General features: G+C 46.2%; 2 protein-coding genes across 3 annotated transcripts in view; both read left to right on the top strand.

The window, feature by feature from the left end:
- Positions 1-12,261, top strand: CLN3 (CLN3 lysosomal/endosomal transmembrane protein, battenin). The gene is made up of 16 exons (XM_060255422.1): positions 1-108; positions 231-319; positions 412-496; positions 2,070-2,172; positions 3,817-3,888; positions 4,725-4,804; positions 5,247-5,332; positions 5,807-5,879; positions 6,743-6,886; positions 7,700-7,818; positions 8,085-8,140; positions 8,959-9,027; positions 9,132-9,187; positions 9,303-9,396; positions 9,855-9,995; positions 11,327-12,261. The coding sequence occupies exons 2-16, from the start codon at positions 271-273 to the stop codon at positions 11,444-11,446; spliced, it is 1,347 nt and encodes a 448-aa protein (XP_060111405.1). The 5' UTR covers positions 1-108; positions 231-270; the 3' UTR covers positions 11,447-12,261.
- A 3,076-nt stretch (positions 12,262-15,337) lies between these two features.
- Positions 15,338-23,396, top strand: part of EIF3C (eukaryotic translation initiation factor 3 subunit C) — a 20,780-nt gene continuing 12,721 nt past the window's right edge. Inside the window, exons 1-11 of one of the 2 annotated variants that reach the window (XM_060256724.1) lie at positions 15,338-15,478; positions 16,282-16,347; positions 16,537-16,726; positions 18,081-18,206; positions 18,425-18,479; positions 19,561-19,670; positions 19,942-20,069; positions 21,396-21,552; positions 21,696-21,799; positions 22,827-22,968; positions 23,109-23,234. In XM_060256724.1, the coding sequence (XP_060112707.1) occupies positions 15,378-15,478; positions 16,282-16,347; positions 16,537-16,726; positions 18,081-18,206; positions 18,425-18,479; positions 19,561-19,670; positions 19,942-20,069; positions 21,396-21,552; positions 21,696-21,799; positions 22,827-22,968; positions 23,109-23,234 (1,305 nt within the window). In that variant the 5' untranslated portion in view covers positions 15,338-15,377. The remainder of the gene's footprint in view (positions 15,479-16,281; positions 16,348-16,536; positions 16,727-18,080; positions 18,207-18,424; positions 18,480-19,560; positions 19,671-19,941; positions 20,070-21,395; positions 21,553-21,695; positions 21,800-22,826; positions 22,969-23,108; positions 23,235-23,396) is intronic. The other variant, XR_009556258.1, reaches the window with a different exon arrangement.

The raw sequence follows: 23,396 nt of genomic DNA, 5'->3' as shown, positions 1-23,396 counted from the left end.
GTAGGAATCTCATGATCATGTGACACTGGTTTCAGGAAGAAGCTTTCGGCATCTGTTGCTCCTGGATTTTCAGAGGGGTGCAATGACAATTTAGGCAGTTTCTTGAAGGTACGGAGCAAGTCTCAGAGAGTGAATGGTTGGGGAGTATGTGTGTTTTATCCAGATAGGAGAATGAGTGTGGTTATGAACTTTGGAGGGATAACTGCTTCTTTCCCGCTTGTTCCCCCTAGGTTTGTTGAAGACAGCCCCTCACCTCCCCTTCTTTCTGCCATGAGGACTACCGGACGTGAATGGCAGCGCCTCACAGCTGACTCGGACGGTGAGCCCTTGCTCTGCTCCTCCAGTTTTCTACCCAACTCTCTCTTCTTATTCCTAACTCTGGCTTTCTCCCCCCAAAAAACAACAACACAGGGGAAGATGAAGACGAATCTTCTTTTGTGGAGCCTGAACCCACTGTGGATGCTTGTAAGAAGTGGAGAAACAATGCAGGCTTCTGGTAGGGTGTTTTGTGTTCTTGACTTCTGTTATTATTCAAAGTGGGCAAGTAGATAGTCCAGCTGTCATTTCACCCTTTCTGCTGTGTTTGTCCTTGTACGGCTGATAACTTGGTTCTCCTTTCCTCCTCCCCCAAATTGGTACATCCACTTCCCTTCAGTTTGTGCTCTGTGCATGCCTATTGGTTTATGCTTTCCCCCCTCCTCCTTGGCTACATTTGCGAGCTGGATGCCTGTCAGAAATCACAGGAGAGGGGGACAATTGGAAATCCTGACAGATGCCAAAATCTCCCTCTGCCTCACAAAACGAGCATTGATCGCAAAAGCTTCTGTCCAGAAACTCTTGTTGGTCCCTAAGGGGCTCCTGGACTGGAATCTAATTGTTCTACTGCAGAGGAACCCAACTACCTGAAACTTTTCAACATTGTCTCTCCAGGACTTGAACCAGCTGGTTTCCCCCTTCCTCTGCTCTTAACATTCAGTCATATTCAATCTTCATCAAGTTTTTAAAGCACCCCACCCCTGGTCTTGCTGGTAAATTTACAAAATTACATTGTTCTGTGCAGTTCCCCAAGTATGTAGAGACCCCTGCCTTCTCTCTGGTGACTGAATATTGCTGTTTCCATGACTGGTGTGACTGATGGCTAATTCACTCTTAGAGAGCTCCTTCACTGTAGTACATCTGTGCAGTGCACATTTGCCAGGGTTTCCCTACACAGCAGTAAATCCCTGTAGTTTTCCTGCTGCTGTTGTCTATAGGGCCTATAGATGGTGGATTTCACTTTTCCTACTCTATTTCTCCAAAGCCTCCAATCCACCCCCCTCCTGTTTGGTGTAGTGGTTAAGTGTGTGGACTGTTATCTGGGAGAACTGGGTTGCAACTGCTGGAAAGGCCTTGAGTTAGCAATAGCTCTCGCAGGAGTTGTCCTTGAAAGGGCAGCTGCTGTGAGAGCTCTCTCAGCCCCACCTACCTCATAGGGTGTCTGTTGTGGGGCAAGAAGATTGTAAGCCACTCTGAGACTTGATTCAGAGAGAAGGGCGGGGTATAAATCTGCGGTCTTCTTCTTCTGTGCCACTAGGGACCTTTTAAAACTTTCTTTTTAAAATCAGGAATACCTAAACTGCTATAATGTTATAATGTTACAATGATCTGCTAGGTTCTCTGAATTTCCAGCTTTCACGTAAAAGCTGTATCTCCATGGAGAACAGGGTTAAAAGACATCCTTTTAAAAAAATGAAAACTATGAATTCAGAGGACCTGAGATCTTACAACATTACAGTGTGACTCAGTTGGATTAGGAAAAGGGAAGGGAAAGGGGAGAATCTGGTCTGTAGGCAAACCACAGAAATCACTGTTGAAAACCCAGGCATGGCAGGGAGACGGGGTGCTGCAGCAGCAGCAAATGAAGCAAGCTTGCAGTTGCTTCTATGATGGGGAGGCACATTTTTACATCTCCTTGTAGATGCAAACTTGGATGCCATGAGACTTTGGGCATGGAAATGAGATTCTGGCCTATGATCCTGCCTCCCTTGTTTGTTCTCCATCACACTGACCAGTGTCCTTTACCCACACAGGCTGCTGGGCCTCTGCAACAACTTTGCTTATGTGGTCATGCTGAGTGCAGCCCATGACATTCTCAGCCATCAGAAAGCACCCAGTGGCAATGGGACTGCATCGGTGGGTGTGCCAAGGAGAAGGTGGTGTATGCTTGTGTCAGCCTGCAGAACAGGGCGAGAAATTGAAAATAGTGAGCATTTGGCTATTTGAGCATGAAGGGCGTATGGGAAATGAGAATGGGAAAACGTCAGTGTGCAAGGGGCAGGATGTATGCGCAGAAGAATGCATGTGCTAAGGAGTGGATACCTATACGCGGGATGTGTGTGCAGTGGGTGTGTGCAAGGAAGTGGCTCATTGACAGAGCATGATCTTTGCACACAGAAGATCCCAGGTTCAGTCCCTGGCATCTGCAGTAAAGATGACTGGGGTGGAGCTGGTGCCAAGAAAGACCTTTGTCTTCCTGAGAGCCCAGAGAATTGCTGCCAGTTAAAATCAGCAGTTCTGAATTAGAGAGACCAACAATCTGACTAAGTTATAAGGCAGCTTATGCAAATACACGTATGTGCACAGCACAGCTGCAAAACGATGCTTACTGAGGAGATAGTGGCTTCCCAGGGCTGTTTCAGGTGGTAAAAAGTGGTAAGGGGGTGTTAGGGGAAATGGGGCACCTTCTCCTTGCATTATGTGGCCCAGTCCTCGTGGGCTTCTCCCTATTAACATTTAGAATGGAACATTCCAGGGGTGGAATTCTAGCAGGAGCTACTTTGCATATTAGGCCACACACCCCTATAGCCAATCCTCCTGGAGCTTACAGTAGGCCCTGTACTAGGAGCCCTGTAAAATCTTGAAGGACTGGCTACATCAGGGGGACGTGGCTTAATATGCAAAGAAACTCCTGCTAGAATTCCACCTCTGGAAAATTCCAAAAGCTAACAACCATTCCACAACTTGTGGCCAGCCTCTACTAACAGAGTACAAATTAAAGATTTTATCTTCCCAAACTCTAGATACTCTTCGTTTAAAATTGCCCCCTTTTTCTTCTGATTTGTAGCCTTCTTTTCTTCCAATTAACAGGACTTAGTGGCTTCTGTCAAACAATTTACAGAGACATAGGTAAAGGGAAACGAATCACAATCTCTGCGCTAAAAGCCATCAGTAGCATGTCAAAAAAGCTCTGCTTCAAATAAATAAAACATTTATTTCCCAAAATGATAGATTTTGACACAGATTAGCAATGGGGTGAGGCAGCATTTCACCACCAGAAGGATGGAATGGGGCCAGAATCACTTGGAAGACATAATGTGAAAGCCGGCTGTTTGCTTTCAGAAGATGCCGACTGAGTTAGTGTGACCTAGCTCACAGTTTTTTAGCCTCCGGCTCACACATTTTTGTCTTCGCTCAGGAAAAATAATCCCAGAGCAAACTAATTTCTGCTGTAGCTCACAACTTTCATGCCAGTAGCTCACAAAGTAGAATTATTGCTCACAAGACTCCACAGCTTAGAGAGAATACTGATATTATCCTAAGCTGCGATCCACCTTTCAGTGAATTTAGAAAAATGTAACTCTGCTTAGAATGCCTAGGTCAGCATCCACATTCCTGAGCATGCAAATCCACTAGAATGGGCAATAAGCCACTGCAGGGGGTTTTTTGTGCAGAATGAATTTGGATTCAGGAAAGTCAAGTAAGAAGAACAAGAAGGTGGAGTGGTGAAGCAGCATTCTTACCGCTCAGATCTAACCGCTTGCCTGCTTTCTCACTCAGATGCCCTCCAGCGTCACTCCTGGGAACTCCTCTAATACTTCTCGCTATGACTGCAACATCATCTCAACAGGGGTGAGTATATAGAAAGGGAGGGTGGCAGAGGGTTGTGAGAGAAGCCCCAACCATCACTCCTGCCTTGAAACAGAAGAGGGGATGTGGCTCACTGGTTAGTATTGGCTTTGTATGCAGAAGGTTCCAGGTTCAATCCCTGCTATCCCCAGTTTAAAAAGATCAGGAAGTAGATCATGTGGAAAGCCTCTATCTGAGACCTTGAAGACCTGCAGCCCATGAGAGTACTCGGTTCTGACATTCAAAGATCAATGGTCTGTCTTTTCGCAGACTTTTGGGCTCTCTGGTAGAAAGCCAGTTTGGTGGAGTGGTTAAGTGTGCGGACTCTTATCTGGGAGAACCGGGTTTGATTCCCCACTCCTCCACTTGCAGCTGCTGGAATGGCCTTGGGTTTGCCATAGCTCTGGCAGAGGTTGACCTTGAAAGGGCAGCTGCTGTGAGAGCCCTCTCAGCACCACCTACCTCACAGGGTGTCTGTTGCTGGGGGAGAAGATATAGGAAATTGTAAGCCACTCTGATTCAGAGAGAAGGGCGGGGTACAAATCTGCAGTCTTCTTCTCTTGCAATCCTGCCAATGGTCTGATTCAGTAGCCCCATTCACAAGCTACAGTGAACACACAGACTGTCTGTGGACAGCGTACCCTTGATTTTTCTTGATACATGCCTTGAGTAATTCCCTTGTTATTTTCAATGCATGCGATTGAAAGCATACATTTATCCAGGTACTGGTTCCCAGTTTTATTTGTAAAACAAATGTGATTCAGCTGCTCCTTGTAGCGTGTGGACTAGGATAAGGCAGCTTCACGCATTCATGAGTCTCTTTGTGGTGTCCCCTACAGGCTGTGCTTTTGGCTGACATTCTGCCTACTCTCCTTATCAAATTCAGCGCTCCTTTCTATATCCATCTGTTGCCCTATGGGTGAGTTGGCAGGTTTCGCACTGTACGGGCAGAAAACAGTTTCTGAGAAAAGAGGGGAATGGGTAATGCAAGGAAGCTTGGGTAATGAAAAATAAGTGTGTGGGGGGGGGGGGAGTTAATTTATTTAGTACATGTTTATCCTGCCCTTTCCCCAAGAAGTGGGATACGCAAATCTCCCCTCCTCCAGTTTACTCTCACAACAAGCTGTGAGGTAGGGCAGACTGACTGGTCCAAGATTCCATGGCAGAGCGGGGATTTGAACCTAGGTCTCCCAGATCACAGTCCAAGGTTCTAACCATTACACTGTGCTGGTGGACTGGTTGTCAGGGAGAGTTGTCCCACCTGGCCTGTGGGTAGGACTAATCAAGAGAGCTGTGACTTGTTCTGACTCCACCTATTTACCCCCTCATCTTTCCTCTCTCTCCCTGCCCTCAACTCATAGCTTGCGGGTCGTCATTTGTATCCTCACGGCTCTGGGCAGCTTCTTGCTGGTCGCCTTCTCCGCAGGCCCAGCCCAAAGCTTTGCAGGTAAGAGGAACATTGTGAGGAGGAAGGACGTGTGGGGTTGGCCCTGTGATCCCCAGCAAAGCTGTTCTGCCTAGTTAAAGGGGCTGCCCTTCTCCATTTTTTACCATCAGAAAACCATCCTGCGGTCTCTGCCCTTAAAAGTCCCTCCTGGTTGTTCTTCGTAGAGGGAATTTACCTCAGCCCTCTCTTCTCTCAAAAAACCTTTTTACAGTGGTCTCCTCTCACACCTACTTCCGAAAACCCCATCAGCGGGTAGAAGCACATGTCCTGGGGTGCAAACAGCATTTTTATTTAGACAGGGAGGTGAATTTGCAGTAAGTACAGTTTCCCTCCTCCCTGAAAGTACGTGATCTGAGACCAGGCATCCACTAAAACTGTCATCTATACACGGGACAGCATTTGCACTTAGGGTCACCTCAGCACACACTGCACTTAGGTGAGGCAATTTTGGGGTTTTTTTCCTTCTTGTTTTAGGTGTGGTGCTGGCCAGTGTTTCTTCTGGCCTGGGTGAAATAACATTCTTGGCACTCACGTCTTTTTTTGACAGGTGAGAAAAGAAGGGAGGGGAGTGGGATCAATTATGAATTTTTGTGACAATGTTGAATTTATTTATTTGGAAAGTTTCTACATTACCTCTTCCAGAGGACCTGCTCCTGGGGGCTTACAAAATAAAACATGATAAAATCATGAAACAAAATAATTGAAAAGAACAAAGTGTAAAAACTTTCATGTTGGCCATGTATTTAGCAGGCACTGTGCATTTGCCTTAGACTCTATTGACATGGTTAGCATGTCTGTTGGTTATTTCACATCCTTGCTTATGATAATACATGTCAGATCCACCCCCCCCTTTCCTTACTCAGCAAAAGTCACAGGGGTAACAGGCTTTTAAGGATGAAGATGGCTATAACGTTTACGGAGTGTTAGGAGCACTAGTAGAACACCCTTCTTGTATTCTGCACCAGTACTAAAGTATCTTTTTCTGTCTTGTCGTGAGCTCTGAAAAATAGTTTTTTAATATTCCCTGTGTAGCTTCTGACCTAATGAAAAGCAGGGCATCTGTTGGGCAATATTGATTAGCTCCTGTGCATCACCACTCCAGTCCACAGAGCACTTTTCAAACATTAAAAAAGTATTTTAGATAGGAGGCAGAAAGGTACGTCAGAATATACGTCACTCACAGTGTGTGTGTGTAGGGGCAGCTGCTAGCCTAATGCATCACAGGAGAACAAGACTGTCTGATCCAGCATTTCACATGCTGGAATAAATATCTATAATGCAAGCTATAACCCACAGAGTATGTATCACATATCTGCCAAAGACTTCTTGATGTTGTCATAATAAAAACCAGGATGTTGTCATTGATAGAGGGAGGGGAACTCATACTGTTCTTTCTGTTTCCTCTACTAGCTCTGTGGTGTCTGCCTGGTCCTCCGGAACTGGTGGGGCTGGCCTATTGGGAGCTCTTTCCTACCTTGGACTGACTCAGGCTGGGCTGACCCCTCAGCACACTCTTCTCACCATGAATGTCATCCCCATCATTATGCTGGCCAGGTGAGCTCTGGAGGCCAGGGAGTCAAAAGGGCCTACTTGTTGCTAAGAGAGGGAGGCAGTTGTCAAGGAGACAAGCTGGGAAGTTGCGATGGGAAGGGGGGACAGGAGGCTGGGCGGGCAGTGCTGTGAGAGAAAAGTTGTTAGGGGGTGAGCAAAGATGCGGCTTGTTTAGGGAAAGGATGTTGGAAGGCAGAGTAAAGAGGAATAACTTGTGCATTTCAAAATCCTTATATTCTTAAGTGTCCTTCCTGCCCTTCACTTTTTGTCTCTTCTGCATATGTAAAATTGTGGGACTTCGGGCAGGGATTTGACTTTTAAATCCTCTGTGATAGCCAGTCTTAGTTTAAACAATAATTCATACCAGTTTAAAATACTGGAGTAAATGGATTAATCAGTGAATGTGAGTACTGCATGCAAGAAGGGATCTCAGTGGGGTATAATGCCATACAGTCCATTGTCCAAAGCAGCCATTTTCTGCAGTGGAAATGACTGCTGTCACTTGGAGATCAGTTGTAACTCCAGGAGATCTCTAGGCCCCACCTAGATGTTGGCAACCGCATGGAACCTTTCTGGGGACATTTTGGGTTGGATCCAACTCACTTTTTTGCTCAATTGTACCCAATTCTCCACCTTTGTACACCCCCATTCTATTCGGCCTTTGTTCATGGAGGTCCCATCATCCCCAGAAAATCTTTTGGGTGGTCAAAGGGGGCCCCTCTTCTCTTTTTCACCAGCATAAAAGCTGGTTGGATCTTACCCTTTATCTTAACAATGCACCTGGTTTCCTTGACCTTTTCTTTCTTTCTTCTACAGCTATTTGTTACTGGCACCATCCCCACATGACCCACGCTGGGGCTGGGGTGTGAACCCACCAGGGCATTCTTCCTCAAGTCATCAGCCACTTTTAGGGAGCTCAGCTGCACACCAAAATAGTAAGTGATTCCTAAGCTGAAGGATGCCATCTCTCTGTAGTATCACACATTGCATCAAAGGGAAAGATAAACATTTACCCATAATTCTCTTTGTTTATCCATGAGGAGAAATAGGGTTGCTGCATCTTTACCCATTATGCACTCTGCTCATCAGAATTACCCAGAAATATGTCATCATTCTCTATAGTGTCTTTAGCAGAGTACAAAATACTTGACAATACTTATGTCTTACTAATTTCTATCTCATTTTGACATCCTCGCTCCAGATCCAGAGTCACAAAGCCGTTATATCAGCTTACAAGAAAAAGGGCAGGTGGTCAAGGTGAGAATCATGCTCAAAATGGGGAGGTTTGCCTGCTGGGAGGGAGAGGCTGCTCCCAGACTATGTCACTTTTTGTACTCCTTAGACGTTCCTTTTCCAGGAATGGGCAGAAGCAGAATTATAACCGTGGTTCCACACAGTACTTATATATCACAATATTCCCCATAATGTGAAGGAAAATAAACAGCAAAGTAAATGGATCTTCAACCTGCGAGGTCATCAGGGTCTTGAAAGGCTCTCATCTTGGCCTAGGGCAGATCACAGCAGTGGCATTGCCTGCTTGCTGTCGCTGCTGTTGTTTAGGTTTTTGTGTGTGTTTGAAGAGACTCAAGAAGACACCACATGCATGCCAAGGAGGCAGAACTCCTCCACCTTTCATAGGTGGATAGAAGGTGAAAGGCATCCTCAGGGGGGAGAGGGGGTGCCCAAATTCCCGATGTTCCCAAGTGTCAGAAAAAGTACAGGAGCCCTGCTGCCCTCCTAGAGGGAAGATGACAACAACAGGAATCAAAATGTTACAGAATGTTGCCAAGTCTGGATTATGAAATTTCTGGAGATTGGGGAGCAAAGCCTGAGAAAGGCAGGGCTTGAGGAGGGGAGGGAGCTTAATGATGATACGGTGCCATAGAATCTACCCTCTGAAGCTGCCAGAGGAGCTGATCTCTGTAGTCTGGAGATCCGCAGTAATTCCAAAAGATCTTCAGGCCACACTTGTAGGTTGCCAACCCTAATAGGACAGAGATACAGGTGGACCCTGAGCCTGAAAAGGTGACAAACATTGGCATTCACACACCTCCTTCTTTTCTCCTTTCCTCCAGGGTCTCTTAAAATACCTCCTGCCACTAGCTGTTGTATATTTTGCAGAGTACTTCATCAACCAGGGGCTGGTGAGTGTGGAACCCGGGGGGGGGGGTAATCTTTGCATGGGGGCCGTGGCTGTCTTCTCCAATCTCCCTTGTTAACCCTTTCTTTCTCTGTGTTCCTTCCCCAGTTTGAGCTGCTCTATTTCAAAGAGGTACCCCTGACCCACCCACAGCAATACCGCTGGTGAGGAGGTGATAAAAAGATGGCACTCCACAACTGGAACCAAGCATGAGGGAGGTGGGCTACAGAAGAAAGACCCTCACAGCTTGGGCTCCTGGATTTTTCTTGCTTCCCACAGGTACCAGATGCTCTATCAAGCTGGAGTCTTTCTCTCTCGGTCCTCTGCCACCTGTGTACGGATTCGCCATATATGGGTCCTGGCAGTGCTGCAGGTAAAATGTTCCTGGCAGTGCTGCAGGTAAAATGGGGATGCAACACACCCCCATACAAATGATTCCTACCTGTTCTGCTTCCTTTTGGGAAATCTATGCTGCCCTCTCTCCACGAGGACCAGTAGAAGAAATGCCAGAGCTTTTGAACAGTAAAAACCTGAAGGAACGATTTTGAGGGGCCAAGCAATGAAATGAGTGAAGAGTGCACATGTATTGCACTGGTCTTTCCCAACACTTTTTCCTTATCATTGGAAATGCCAGAGATTGAACCTGGAACTTTTAAGGGCTAGACATGGGCTGTATTTCTGAGAGAATAATATCACTGAGCAGAAATTCTTTGCCCTAGATCAAGTAATGAGGTTTGAGGCTGAACAGGGATTTGAATCAGTCTTCCTCGTTCTAAGTACTGCACACATTGGCTTTCCCCTCCCGTTATTAACATACTTTTCTTATTCCAGTGCCTGAACATGGTGTTCCTCCTGGTGGCAGTGTACTTCATGTTTTTGCCCAGCATTTATTTAGTTTTTGTTCTCATCGTCTATGAGGGACTGCTTGGAGGAGCCAGCTATGTGAACACTTTCCACTGTGTCAGTGCAGAGGTGAGCTTCTGAAAAGAACATTAATGAAACACAGTGGTTGGGAGGTCTTGACAGTGAATGCCAAATCCAGAATTCTTTGCAAAATGGGTTAGATCAGCAGGTGTCTGTACATGAGTGCTCTTTATTATGGCTCCCAGGAGGTCAGGAAGGCTCCCACACTTCTGTTATTTCACAAAAAATGTAAAATTGGAATCGTTTTCTAACTTAACCCTATCCATTTCTTGGATTGTTTAAATGTACTGCAATTCCAGTTCTGTTCCATTGTTTAATGGAAATCTTATGCTGTTCAACTAGATAGTCTTAAAGTTGTGCAATCTTTCTTGAGCTTCATCAAGAACAGCAGACTATACATAATGTAAATAAATGAGACTCAGTCACTGCATCACCTGTACTGGTGAGCATGCGGCCGGTGCTCCGTGACCTGCACTGGCTGAAGAAAGAGTACTGGATCCATTTCAAGGTGTTAGTTTTGACTTTTAAGGCCTTGCGCGGCCTGGGACCAACATACCTACGGGACAGTCTCCTCCCATATATGCCCCAGACATCACTTTGTTTGGCCTCCCAAGATCTTCTGATAGTCCCCGACCCAAGAGATGCCCGTCTTGCCTCTACCAGGGCCAGGACTTTCTCGGTCCTGGCCTCAACCTGGTGGAATCAGCTTCCTATGGAGATCCGGGCCTTACCTGGCTTGCTGGCCTTTCGTCAGGCCTGCAAAATGGAGCTGTTCGGCCAGGATGAGGCATCCATTTATCGATCAGTTGGCCTCCCCCCTACTGCTCTGCTGCACTTCTGTACTGTGATGCCATATTGCGATACTATTGTTTTATACCACCTTGCTGTCATGTCATCTTGCTGCACTTTGATGAATGTTGTAATTGATTTTTATTATGATTTTATTGTGATTTTATTTCTATTTGCTGTACTCCGCTCTGAGCCCCCAATGGGGGAATGGGCGGAATATAAATAAACAAATAATAATAATAATCAGCATGTCCCTTAACCAAGGAGGATCTGCCAACAGGCCCCCTGCCTCTGAATGCTGCAGGGGCAGGATTTTACATTATGGAGAAGGTACCTAGACAGGTCAATCGAAGGCTGTTGCCCTCATGTCCTGCTTGCAATTCTAGCTGGTTGCAGGCTGAGTGCATGGGACATGCCACCAGGGCAACAATTGCCTTCAGCTTCATATAACGTGTGTTTGGCTCACCAGTGTGTTTTGCATAGAACAGCATGAGAAGCTGGGATTTCAAGAGCCAGCCTCTAATATTAGCAGTGTTTTAATTCATTGTCTCTCTCCCCCCCCTCCCTCTCTCTCTCATTTCCACATGCAGAGCGAGCCCAAGCACCGGGAGTTTGCCATGGGAGTGGCGTGTGTCGCTGACACGCTGGGCATCTCGCTTTCAGGTGCCCTGGCCATCCCAGTCCACAACTATTTCTGTCGCCTCTCCTGAGGGCTGCTTCACCAAGGGACCAACAGATGCCTCTCCGTGCCACGTTCATGCCTCTGAGAGACAATCCGGACACGCAATCCTGAGTCTGGAGCTCCAGACAATCTTTTTAAACTCAGTTTTTAGGCTGAGTTTAAAATAGGGACCACAGAAGGAGGGAGGTTTAAGCCTTCCCCCTCATGCCATTTCCCCAGCCTTAATACAGCCCCAGAGAGTCACTACTTGCCCCACTGGGGAAATGTATAGATACTGATATGGATATTGAACGATACCTGGCATGTATCAGGCGTGGCCCTGAGGGGGAGCTGGAAAAGAAACTAGAGTTTTAGCCCACCACTCACTCCTCTGACTGTGAAGGAAGAAAGGAGCCTGTGAGGGCCAGGAGTTCTCACCCTACCAAAGGCTTGAACTCCATATGTGTAATTTTTTTATTTTCCTGCTATTTTAACTGTTGTTGTTTTTTATTTCAGTAAGGATGGGAATTATTTTCTTGTTGCACAAGAAGGAGACTGAATAACACTATAAAGAAAAACAGTTTGACGGGAATGAAGTCAAGCCATTGTAGCGGTGGTGGTGGTGTGGAGATTTTATTGTAGCACAAGCAGGCCATATTCTGTGCCCTAGTATAGTGAGAGGTGGGGACAGAAAAAAGGTTTAAAATAACCCACATAACTGGAGAAAAGTTGAACTTTATAGGTGATTATGAGGGGAGACTTATGAGGTGACGCACAGAGCTAACCTAGGGAGGGGGGGGAGGACAATAGGTTTGCATTGTAATTACTGTATTAATGACACAATAAACTTATACTTTGGAAAAAGGGCAATCTCAGTAAATATTTTTATTTATTGTATATGCCAAGCTCCAAGGATGGGTTTCTGTTATGGGTGTGGGTTTGTTTGTTTTAAGAGGGCATTAACTCTGAATGGTAACAGGACTTCCCCAAAATCAGGGGGCATCTGCAGAATATTATAAGGTCTTCTAAGTGAATATGGTAGAATAGGATTATGAAAATATGGGTCCCTCCCATTGAGTTATTACTAGGTTGTATCATATGCATATTTACAAAAACACAATTGTAATGGGTTTGTTTTACTAGAAAGGCTCTGAAGTTAGATCACAGACTTACAGAGTTACCAACCTCAAGGTGGAACCTAGAGTTGCCGGATCTGTATTGGAAAATCCCTGGGGACTTTGGGGGTGGATCCAGAACAGGGCAGAGGCTTCAGCAGGGTACGATGCCACAGAGTCCACCCTCCAGAGCAGCCACTTTCTCCAGGGGAGCTGATCTCTGCCAGTTGGAGATCAGCTGTAAAAGCAGGAGATCTCCAGACCTCACCTGGATGCTGGCAACCCTGGCTGTTCAAGAATTACGATTGATCTGCAGACTACAGAGATCATGGAGGAGTTGGTACCTTTGGAGGGCAGACTGCAGCAGCAGCACCACCACATCCCACCTGAAAATCCACAAGCCCTACCCCCAAATCTTCTGGAACTTCCTGTGCCAGATTTAGTTAAACAGATTCAAACGTTTAAGTAAAGTTTTCTGATTAAACTCCAGCAATGTGCTGCATCTGCTGTGGATACAGCTGTTGTCATGTAAATGCCTTCTGGCAATTGGCTGTCAATAGTACATCCACAAGGATGCTCCACCAAGAACACAAAATTGGTCCACAGAGCACATCAAATAAAATATAAGCTCTATATAGTAATGCTGTTTCTGGTTTTCCTAAGTTTGCAGTGGTGGGGAGTTTTGCATTTAGGTTTCAAGCAGCCAAACGCACTGCACTCTCTATTTAGCAAACATATACTGCATTTAATTTCTATATTAAGGGAAAGCATAGAATAGAAACTGCTGCATTGCTTCTCGGGGAAATTTGGTGACTTGTAATGAAAAACGGGACTGTCTTTACCTTTTTAATGAAGAACACCAGTTTACACGAACAGCTATCAGCGAATATATAGTGCGAGTTTTCGGAGGTCTAGAAAGCATTAAGAACAGCAGGGAATGTCGACGTTGGGAAAAACTAAGCACATGCAGGACTTATTATTAAACGTTCTTATTGTCCAGTAAACACGGTAAAGAAGCCCCCTCAACCTTCCTCGTACAAGCGCTTGCCGCGGTGACATACCAGCGGCTCTGTCGCTACGCGTGCGCAGTGCTTGAAACGCTCTTGGCAGTCGGAGGCCAATCTCGTCCGTCGTCCTTTTCACCCCTATTAACTGACGTCACGAAACTATAGACAGGGTTGCCCAGAGGGACGCAAAACTTTACTTCCCGTAAAAAATTTAAAAGAAGTTATTGCCCAAAATTTCCTAGAGCGTGAAGTAGCTTTATTCTTTATCATCTTTCTGGTTAAAAATCGACACGGAGACGTGTGGCGACTGAAAGATTTAACAGAGCCTCTGTAGTTAGGTGAAGTCCTCTGGCTTGCTAGAATCCACAACCACCTCTATGATTAAAGTCATCTATTTGTGGGAAGAATTCATATTTAGACCGGAAGAACTGATAAGGGCGGAGTCTAAGTGTCCTACACTATGAGGCCTTTTACTCTATCGTTTAGGAAGTGACGTCTTAAATTGCGCGTGCGTAGTGGGGGCCGAAGCTGTGGGAAGCCGCTTCTGGCGTTCAGGCTTGGCTTGGCTGAGCGCGTGTGAGGGTACGTAGTAGTTACTAGGAGTCGGTTGGGGGTTCAAGCAAGGGGTTCTGCTGGGGTGTGTGAGATAAAGATGGAGGAAGGAATGGGAAGGGTTAAAGGGTCTGAATCCGGGTGTTATGCGAAGAGTGACAGCTTATGGGGATGGGTGGTGTATCTGCATGGTTTTTAAAAATGGGTTTTTATTGTTTCTGTGCCACGCTTTTCCGGTTCTTTATGGATAAAAGAAATTAAAGTTAGTAAGACTGAAAGTCTCGCAATAAAGTTATGGGCCGCAGCATTGCTATCAAAGCCCAGCAATAAGCAGCTGTGTTAAACAGAGGTCCAGTGGTGTATGATGCAATCTCTTAGCAACGTTAAAGTTCTCCATCGAAACATCTGCATTAAATTGAGGTCCAAAGGTGCATGATGCAATCTCTTAGCAAAAGCAAGTCTGGTCAGTGCCTGGATGGTAGAATTTCTGTGAGCTTTATGTATGCTGCCTAGAGGTCTGCAGTGGAAGGAAGCAGAATGTCCAGACAGTGCCATTCCGTTTAAACTCAATGGCAACAACCAGCAGTTAACATGAGACAGAAATGAGATTTAACTATCTAGTAGATTATTGTTGTATTTATCACCAGTAACAGAGTAACAAGGAAAGACAGGTACATTCCTAAAGTAAGTAAACAAATACAGGTAGGGTCTGGGCTCCCCATTATGTAACATACAAGTTGCAAGTTCTTCTTAATTTCCTTTCCTGATTCAAGTAATAACTAGCATACATAGAGAAGGAGCTTCAGCTTTCCCCCACATCCCTTTTCCCTGTTGTGAAACCATCCATGGAGATAGTGTTTGGCCCATTAGGAGTGAATATGTGGGTTTCCCCAATAGGCCTAAAAGTATTCCACCAAGGTTATAGCTGTTCAGGAAAATGGTACAGGATGAAGGCTTAAGGAGGAAAAACTGTTGCTCAGGTGTGGGAACCCCCAATGCATCCTGTGTGGTCCATAATGTGTGAATTGGTCCTCATGGTCTAAAATTTATCATATGGGAAGACAGCAGAGAATGTAAGATGAGAACAAAGAAAGGAAGAGTATGTGTTGAGATATATTGTCGTGGGGGTTGTTTCAGTACCAGGTGATGCCTATATAAAATACTACAGAAATATGAGCTTAAAATAAATGAGAGAAAATAGATCAACAGATTTTTGTTTTTTAAAAATTATTGAACTTGCTGACCACTGAAATTTTGACCCCACTTAGGACTGGGGAGGGGTCGTTGATCCAGAGCTGCTGCTGCCATGTCACGCTTCTTTACCACGGGCTCTGACAGTGAGTCAGAGTCATCACTTTCTGGGGATGAGCAGGTGGCCAAGCCTGTTGGAGGCAACTTTGGAAAACAGTAAGTGTGGTGGGGGCAGGGAGGAGTTGGGAAAGTGGGAAGCTCAGAGTCAGAGCTGTTAAACAGTGGCTTAGGCTATGTTGTAGGAAAGAGTAAGAGTCTAGTAGCACCTTAAAGACTGAAAAAAATTGTGGTAGGGTATGAGGTTTTGTGAGTCACTGCTCACTTCTTCATGCTATGTAGTAGAGATGCAGAGTTGAGAAAGTGTGTTGGAGCCCTGAAGACTTGAAAGTAGCAACACAGTGAGGATTTTATATCTCATATTTTTCATTTCAGTTTTAATTCACAGCACCCATCCTGTACTCCTCTCAGATTCACTGTTCCTTGTTGCGTACTTTGTTCTCGTTTGCTGCTTAAACCCTTTATTTGTATCTGTGTGATAGAGCATTTAAAAACATAAATAAGAGCCCTGCTGGGTCATACTGGGCCAATCCAGTCCAGCTGGCTCTCACTGGTTTAGATCACTGCTTGACCATAGTTATGCCACCCCTTTGGCAAAGGTGGTTATGAAGGGTCAGGTATTTGTGGTAGCAGATCTGAGATCATGACCCTCCTTCCCCAGAGAAGCCTGTCTTGGTGTACACCTGGTGTGTTTCAGTTATCAACTTGGGTTTGTTTGGTGGGATTTTGAGATCAATATACCAGTGGTGTAGTGCTATCTTAGCTGCATGGATATATTTTAATTTCTCTTGACCAAGTTCTTAAGCCTTATTATTGCTGGTTCACAGCATATGGCCAGGCTTGGTTTCGTTCAGTGCTAAAGTGCAAGGATCTATTCTGTCTCAGTTCTCTCTTTCTCATAGACCTTTGATTCTGAGTGAAGATGAAGAAGATACAAAGAGAGTGGTGCGCAGCGCAAAGGACAAGAGGTGATGTATAGCTGGTCTTGTGGGAAGTGGGGCGCTTGGCTTCTGGAGGACTGGGCCCCACAGCATCTTCTGATGCCTAGGAAATTTACCATGCTGTTCATCATCATGTCACCAATTGCTTTTCATCAGCAGTAGTGGTGTGGTGTTCTTGAAAGGGCCTGTGCGAAACTTCCCTCCAATTTTTTGCAGGTTTGAAGAGCTTACCAACTTGATCAAGACCATCCGAAATGCCATGAAGATCCGGGATGTCACCAAGTGCCTGGAGGAGTTTGAGTTGCTGGGCAAGGCCTTTGGGAAAGCCAAGAGTATTGTGGACAAGGAAGGCGTGCCCCGATTCTACATCCGTATCTTGGCAGACCTTGAGGACTATCTCAATGAGGTATTGAGGAGGTGCATTATAGATTTGTTGAAGCTGTATCTGGCTGGTCTTGTCCTTGGTTAGAGAGGGGTGACTGTTGTCATGGTTTTTTTCTACTCTCAAAGGGCTTGTAGTTCTCCCTAGGTTAGGCTGAGAGAGCGATACACTAAGTGTCCAAGGCCGGGGTGGCCAAACTGTGGATCGGGAGCCACATGTGGCTCTTTCACGCATATTGTGTGGCTCTTGAAGCCTCCACCACCCCATCAGCTGGCTTGGAGAAGGCATTTCTCTCTTTAAATCACTTATTCAAGCCAGCCAGAGGCTTGGAAAATGCATTTAAAGTTGCTTGGTTTTCACCTCCCCCTACAGCTATTTGCCTTCCTTCCTTGTTGCTCTCAAACATCTGGCATTTATTCTATGTGGTTCTTACATTAAGCAAGTGTGGCCACCCCTGGTCTAAGGTTTCCCAGAGAGGGTTCTTGGTAATCTAAACTGAGGCTCTCTAGTCTTATAACCTTAACCCTACACTGTCTTTACATTTTCCATGATTGCTGAGGAGTTGGAGGTGGGAGGGGGGGCGGGTTGCCTGAATTATAATGGTGGAAAAGATAGAAAGTATTAGTGAGTTCCTGGCATCTTCATTGTGGCCTGATAAGAGGAGGGGTCTGAACTCTAGAGATGGAGAAGCCCATCTTACGATAAGGCTTTAGTCAAGGCCCGAAAAGCTGTGTTAAAAATGTTCTGCTTTGTTTCCTTGTTTTACTCTTTCCCCCCGCTTCCGATTGCATGGTGATAAAGTGAGGGGGCTTATGGAAGGGGAAGGTGCCGTACAATTGTTGAGCAGCAGAACTCTTCCTGCTAGTCTGGGTAATGAGAAAGCACCTGAATGGAGAGTGAGCGAAGCAGCGTCTATTGTGGTAGCTCTTGTAGTGGGGGTGGGCAAGCCTATCATGGTGGCAAGTGAATCCCAGGAAGCAAACAAGATGTGGTTACAGCACCTGCATGTGTTTTCATAAGGTCATCCAGTTTCTCCATAAAAGTAAAAAAAAATATTACTGTAGCAGTGCAAGGAGTGTCCAAAAGAGAAGAGGCTGATCTTCCTCATGCCTTTCCTTGGTCAGATGTTCCAGCAGCTCTTCTTGGATCTCAGCTCCAGTACAAGCAGATCCTTTAGCTATGCTGTTCTTTAAATGTAAATGAGGCAGATTCCCGCCCTCCCCTACCCCCCATCACATCCAGCCTTCACTGAAAAGCCAGGAGGGCAAGGTGATCTTCCCACATTGCACGTTTTTGGAGGGAACAAAAAATTGCTTTGCGGAATGGATGGCTACTTGCTGTCTCTAATTGCTTCTCCCTCCTTTCCCATCCTTTGTAGCTGTGGGAGGACAAGGAAGGCAAGAAAAAGATGAACAAGAACAATGCCAAGGCACTGAGCACCCTCCGCCAGAAGATCCGGAAGTACAACCGAGATTATGAGACCCAGATCACCTCCTACCGCCAGGTACCCCATACTGCAGGGTGAAGGACTTCCAGGGAGGCGGTTTAGAAGCACTTTGCAGGAAGGGAGCTGTTGCCTTTGTAAATGCTGCAGAAGTGGGTTTGTCAGGCATGTTAAAAGCTTCCTGCACCATGAGCTTGATGGAGCTGGGGTTGTGCCATGGAAGTGCTAGTCAGTGTCAAGGGAGGTAGCCTGTGTCACACCATCTGTCAATCTCTCAGAATCCAGAACAATCTGCTGATGAAGACGAGGAGAAGAAGAGTGATGATTCAGAAGGTGAGTGAGGACAGATTGGCAGGTGAAGGGCAGTGGCTGCTCTGTTGTGGTAAGTCTTTGCAGGAAACAGGGATGCTGAAGTTGGGTGGTTGACAAACCAGGTGTGCTTAACCTTAAAAAGCTGTCCAAGGCATTGGAGGGTGATCTGGAATTCATCCAAAGCGTTGGCCAAAGGGGGGGGGGCTTAGTTGTTGCCACACAGTTTCCTTAATTTTATCAGACAATCGATTTTGCTTTAAGCCCATGCAGGAGAAGAGGAAAAGGGTATGTGTAAGGTGCTGTTAGGCCAGCTGATTCATGGTGCCTCCTGTAGGACTTTCAAGGCAAGAGATGAGCAGAAAGTGGCTTGCTGTTGCTTGCCTTTACATGGCAACCCTGGACTCCCTTGGAGGTCTCCCGTATGTCCTCCATCAGGGCTAGGGCTTTTTCAGCCCTGGCCCCAACCTGGTGGAATTTGGCTTAATTCTGCAGGGCCTGTTAGACCGAGAAATTTCATCGGGTGTACGGTTGAGGGCATTGGTGACTGGAAAGACCATTTGGCCTCCCTGGTTCTGGGCCACAGACCTCACTGTACCGGCTGCCCCCTCAGGTTATCCACCCTGAAGTTGTCGGGGTGCCATCTGATGTGATCCATTAAATTGATTTTTAGTCTTGATTGCAAGGTTTTGAACAGTGGTGCCAACTTTATTATATTGAACTGCAGTGTATTATATTGAATTGGATTGTACTGGACTGTTGGAAGCTGCCCTGGGGCCTGCTTTGCAAAGAAAGGAGCAGAATACAAAAATCTAATAAATCAACAGTAAAAAATAAATATTATGCAAGGGCAACCATGCTTAGCATCTGAGATCTGACATGATGGGGTAGCTTGGGCCATCCATGTCAGGGCATGTTTAAAGTAGGGGAGGCATTTTCTTTCAGAGAAATTCCACATGGAGGGGAGAGTTTAATACTACTGTACATAGCGCTGAAGCCCCAATCCAAATGAGGGTCCTCCACAGCATTTTACATCAGGCATTCCAGTTGCTGAGCTTGACACCAGGCATTAATTTTTTTTCTTCTCAATTCTCCCTGCCTGCAGGATCTTCATCTATGGATGAAGATGATGACGATGGGATGGGTGCAGCTGCTTTCCTGAAGAAGAAGGAAGGGGCTGGTGAGGGACGCGGCAAGTTCCTCAAAAAGATGGAGGTGAGAACTGAGAAATGGCTGCTCAGCTCCCTCTTCACATTGTAGCAGGAACTGGGCGCAGCTCATATTTTAAAAATCAGACTGGGGTTAAGGAAAGCAAAAAATATTTTTTGTGTATGTGTGCAGGAAAGAATTGCAGAAACTTTTAAGCTCTTTCCCCTGTTGGCTTTTGCTTTTCACTACTACTCACCCCCCCCCCAACGCTAGTTACGGGTACTGATCTTTTAAATGATGGACTGATCGAGTCTTCCCTCCCTCCTTTTCCTGTCAGGATGAAGATGAGGAGGAAGAGGATTCTGATGACGATGAAGACTGGGGTTCGTCAGATTCAGAATCCGACTCTGAGTCAGATGAGGATGAAGGCAAATATACCTCGTTGGCCTCCAGATTCCTTAAGAAGTAAGGGACGTTGCTGTTGGGCAGGGTGGGAGATGCATTTGAATGTCAGTATCATTACATGTTTGTGAGAGTGCAGGAGCAGTGTCTTCTGCAGCAGATAGTAGGTGACAAGGGCCTTGTGAGTTGATCTCTGGCTAGGTTTTATCAGTTCTAATTTGAATGCCAAACTCTTGAGCTGGGTTGGTTCCAGAATTGTGTCACGTTGTCAAAGGACTTGTTGTCTTATGGGTGTGGAGCAGGTGTCAGTGGGGATGTGTAGGGAGGGGTATTTGTAAATTTCTTGCATTGTACAGGGGGTTGGACTAGATAACTCTGGAGGTCCCTTCCAACTCTATGATCAGTCACTGGGTCCTTTCTAAGTGCATTGCCTAACAGGTGGTCTCTTGACAGTGGACACTTTTTGGACCTAGGTGATGGTATTAATGGGGAGCCTCCAGAGCTGGGATCTGATGGGTGCAGTTCTCCCCTGGGAAAACTGAGATATTCAAGATGGGAAAGACACAACATCTTGGGTTTGGGCTTTGTTCTGCTCATTGGCGGTGCCCCGGAGGCTTCACATGTTTGATCTCTGCTTGGAAACTGACCTTGGTGAAGTTGATACTCAGATGTTCTTGGCTGGTTTAACTGGATTGGTAAGTCTCCATGATGTGGTGAATCTGCAGGAATTTGGTGACTTTATATGGTTTTGATTTCAAATGAGATTTTTTTTAAAAGGTTAGGTTAGTTAATGCGGGGTTTTACTGTAAGAGGCAAGCTAGTGTGCCTAGATTTCAGTGGTAGCTCAAGTCAAATATGTTTTGCCAGGAGTCAGGATTAGTTTCCCCAACCTGACTGTCACAGACAGAGAACAGCTGCTGGAAACTTGGTTCCTAAGTTCACTGGGGCACAATTCGCATGAATGCATGAAGTTGCCTTATATTAAATTGGACCACTGGTCCATCATGGTCAGTGCTGGCTTCTCAGACTAGTAGTGAATCTCCAGGCTGTTTGGTAGAGGTCTTTCACATCACCCACTAATGCACCCTTTAAACTGGAGATGCCAGGGATTGAACCTGGGAGCCTTCTTAATGCCAAGCAGCTGCTCTAACAACTGAGCCATGTTCTCTCTCCCCCTCAGATCAGGACTGTGGCATGGGGTGAGACGGGAACATTTTCTTTCTAGTGCTTTGAATGGCCTGTTGTTTGGCCTGTTAGAGGGCTCCTCATGCGCTGTGGGAAACCCAGCTCACAGCAAAACATACAGCCTAGTTCAGACCTTGGGGTTTCAGACCCTGAAGTTTGAACAGAATAAACTTATTTTAATCCATCCCTTTGTTCTCCAATCAGAACTGGAACTGAAGAGGATAAGAGAGTTATGGAGAAGAAGCGCGAGGAGAAGGCCAAGAAGAAGCAAGACCGCAAATCCAAGAAATATGAAGATGATGAGGATGACAACGAAAGTGGCGAGTGGGAGAAGGTCAAAGGAGGTGTTCCACTGGTCAAGGTAAGGCAGGCACTGCTGGTGCCCCCTTCAGGCAGCCAAGGGACTTGCAGTGGAGTGCAGAATGAGTTGGAGGACTTCTGCCGCCTCTTCCTTTTCATTGCTCTGCACCACATAGCTTGAACCACTCTGTCCTTTTCCTACAGGAGAAGCCCAAGATGTTTGCCAAAGGCACAGAGATCAACCATGCGGTGGTGGTGAAGAAGCTCAATGAGATCCTCCAGGCCCGGGGAAAGAAAGGCACTGATAGGTGAGAGAAGGAAGGGCAGGATATTGCCCAAGGAGGGAATTGCCTCCTTTGACATTCCAGACAACCAAATTGCCCCCTGACTGATACCACCCTTTAGGAGAGAAGGCAGCATGCTATATCCCAGTCTTGTCAGACTTCAGGAGCCAGGCAGGATCAGTACTTGGGAGGGAGACCTCCAAGGAAGACTCAGCAGAGGAAGGCAGTGGCCCAACCACCTTTGCTTCTCACTGGCCTTGAAGGCCCCTTCCTGGGGTTGCCATAAGTCAGCTGCAACTGGGTGGCGTTTTCCACCCGTCATGTGCTACCCTTTAGCTCCATTTCCTCTGCTCCTTTATGATCCTCAGACTAGGCTGCAAGGAACAAAGTCAGCCCCTGGTTTTAGTGGACTGGAGACCACCAAATCTCCTTTTGCTTGTAGACATGTGACAGAAGAAGTTCTCACCCTTGTAAGAATATACAAGGTGCTTTCCCTTCATAACCACAGCCAGTCTCAAAAAAATCTTAAGTTTTAGAGAAGGGGCTCTCAAGGCAAAGGCTGTTGGTTCCATGCAGCGCATCTTGTTTCATAGATGTATGAAAAAGGTGTCTGGAGATCAGAGTCTTGCTGCTGGCGTGTATAAGAGAGGACCATGACAGATGCCCTGTACCGCCTACTATTGGTCCCAGCCATAGAGGGGCTATACTGAGAATGAAGCAAAATCACCCTTCTGCCTCTTGTGTTGCTGTTGCGGGAGGGGGTAGTTCTCTTTCCCTTCTTCTTTAGTGTAGCTCACCCTGAGTTGCCCACAGGCATTCAGCAGTTGCAGGAGTCTTATTTCCTGGCATGGGAAGAGGTTGCTGGAAGGAAAGAAATGCAGGGAAGATCCACAATCCTTTCACCTATGGATCACTAGATCTGACCCAGTGTTGCACCAGGTCTAGAGGCTTTCACATAGCCTAGAGAGAGTTTTGCTGATTTTGGGAAGCATTATGGGATGTTGTAGAACAATTTCCCTTCCATCTATGCAAACACGTCTTCTCCCTACAGGGCAGCACAGATTGAACTTCTGCAGTTGCTGGTTGGAATTGCAGCGGAGAACAACCTGGGGATTGCCATTGATGTCAAGATCAAGTTTAACATAGTGGCTTCCTTGTATGACTACAACCCCAACTTAGCAACATACATGAAGGTACGGGGGCTGTGGGTGGGGGAAGGACTCCAGCACGAGACTCAGCCCCTTTCCAGCATGGTTTGGGACACGTGACCTTGCGAAGGGAATGCATCTGCCCTGAAATGCTAAGTGGCATCTTTGCTCCGCTTTTCATGCAGCCAGAGATGTGGCAGAAATGCCTCGACTCCATCGACGAGCTCATGGACATCCTCTTTGCACAACCCAACATCTTCATTGGTGAGAACATTGCAGAAGACTCCGAGAACCTGTCCAATAATGAACAGGTTAGTATCCGGTAGGCAGGTGTCTGCAGCTCCTCCTCTGGGTTCAGGGCAGGGTAGAATGAGCTGGAGGTGGTGGGTGAAGCTGCTGGTGTAGATGGACTAGCCAGAAATAAGAGGGCAGGAAGGCACATGCACTATCTTAGACTCCAAAAAGTCCTTTTA

This window comes from Heteronotia binoei, chromosome 15, assembly GCF_032191835.1.
Source record: "Heteronotia binoei isolate CCM8104 ecotype False Entrance Well chromosome 15, APGP_CSIRO_Hbin_v1, whole genome shotgun sequence".
Classification (NCBI taxonomy): domain Eukaryota; kingdom Metazoa; phylum Chordata; class Lepidosauria; order Squamata; family Gekkonidae; genus Heteronotia; species Heteronotia binoei.
The sequence above is the reverse complement of the archived record's forward strand: the minus strand, read 5'-3'. Positions and strand labels throughout refer to the sequence as shown.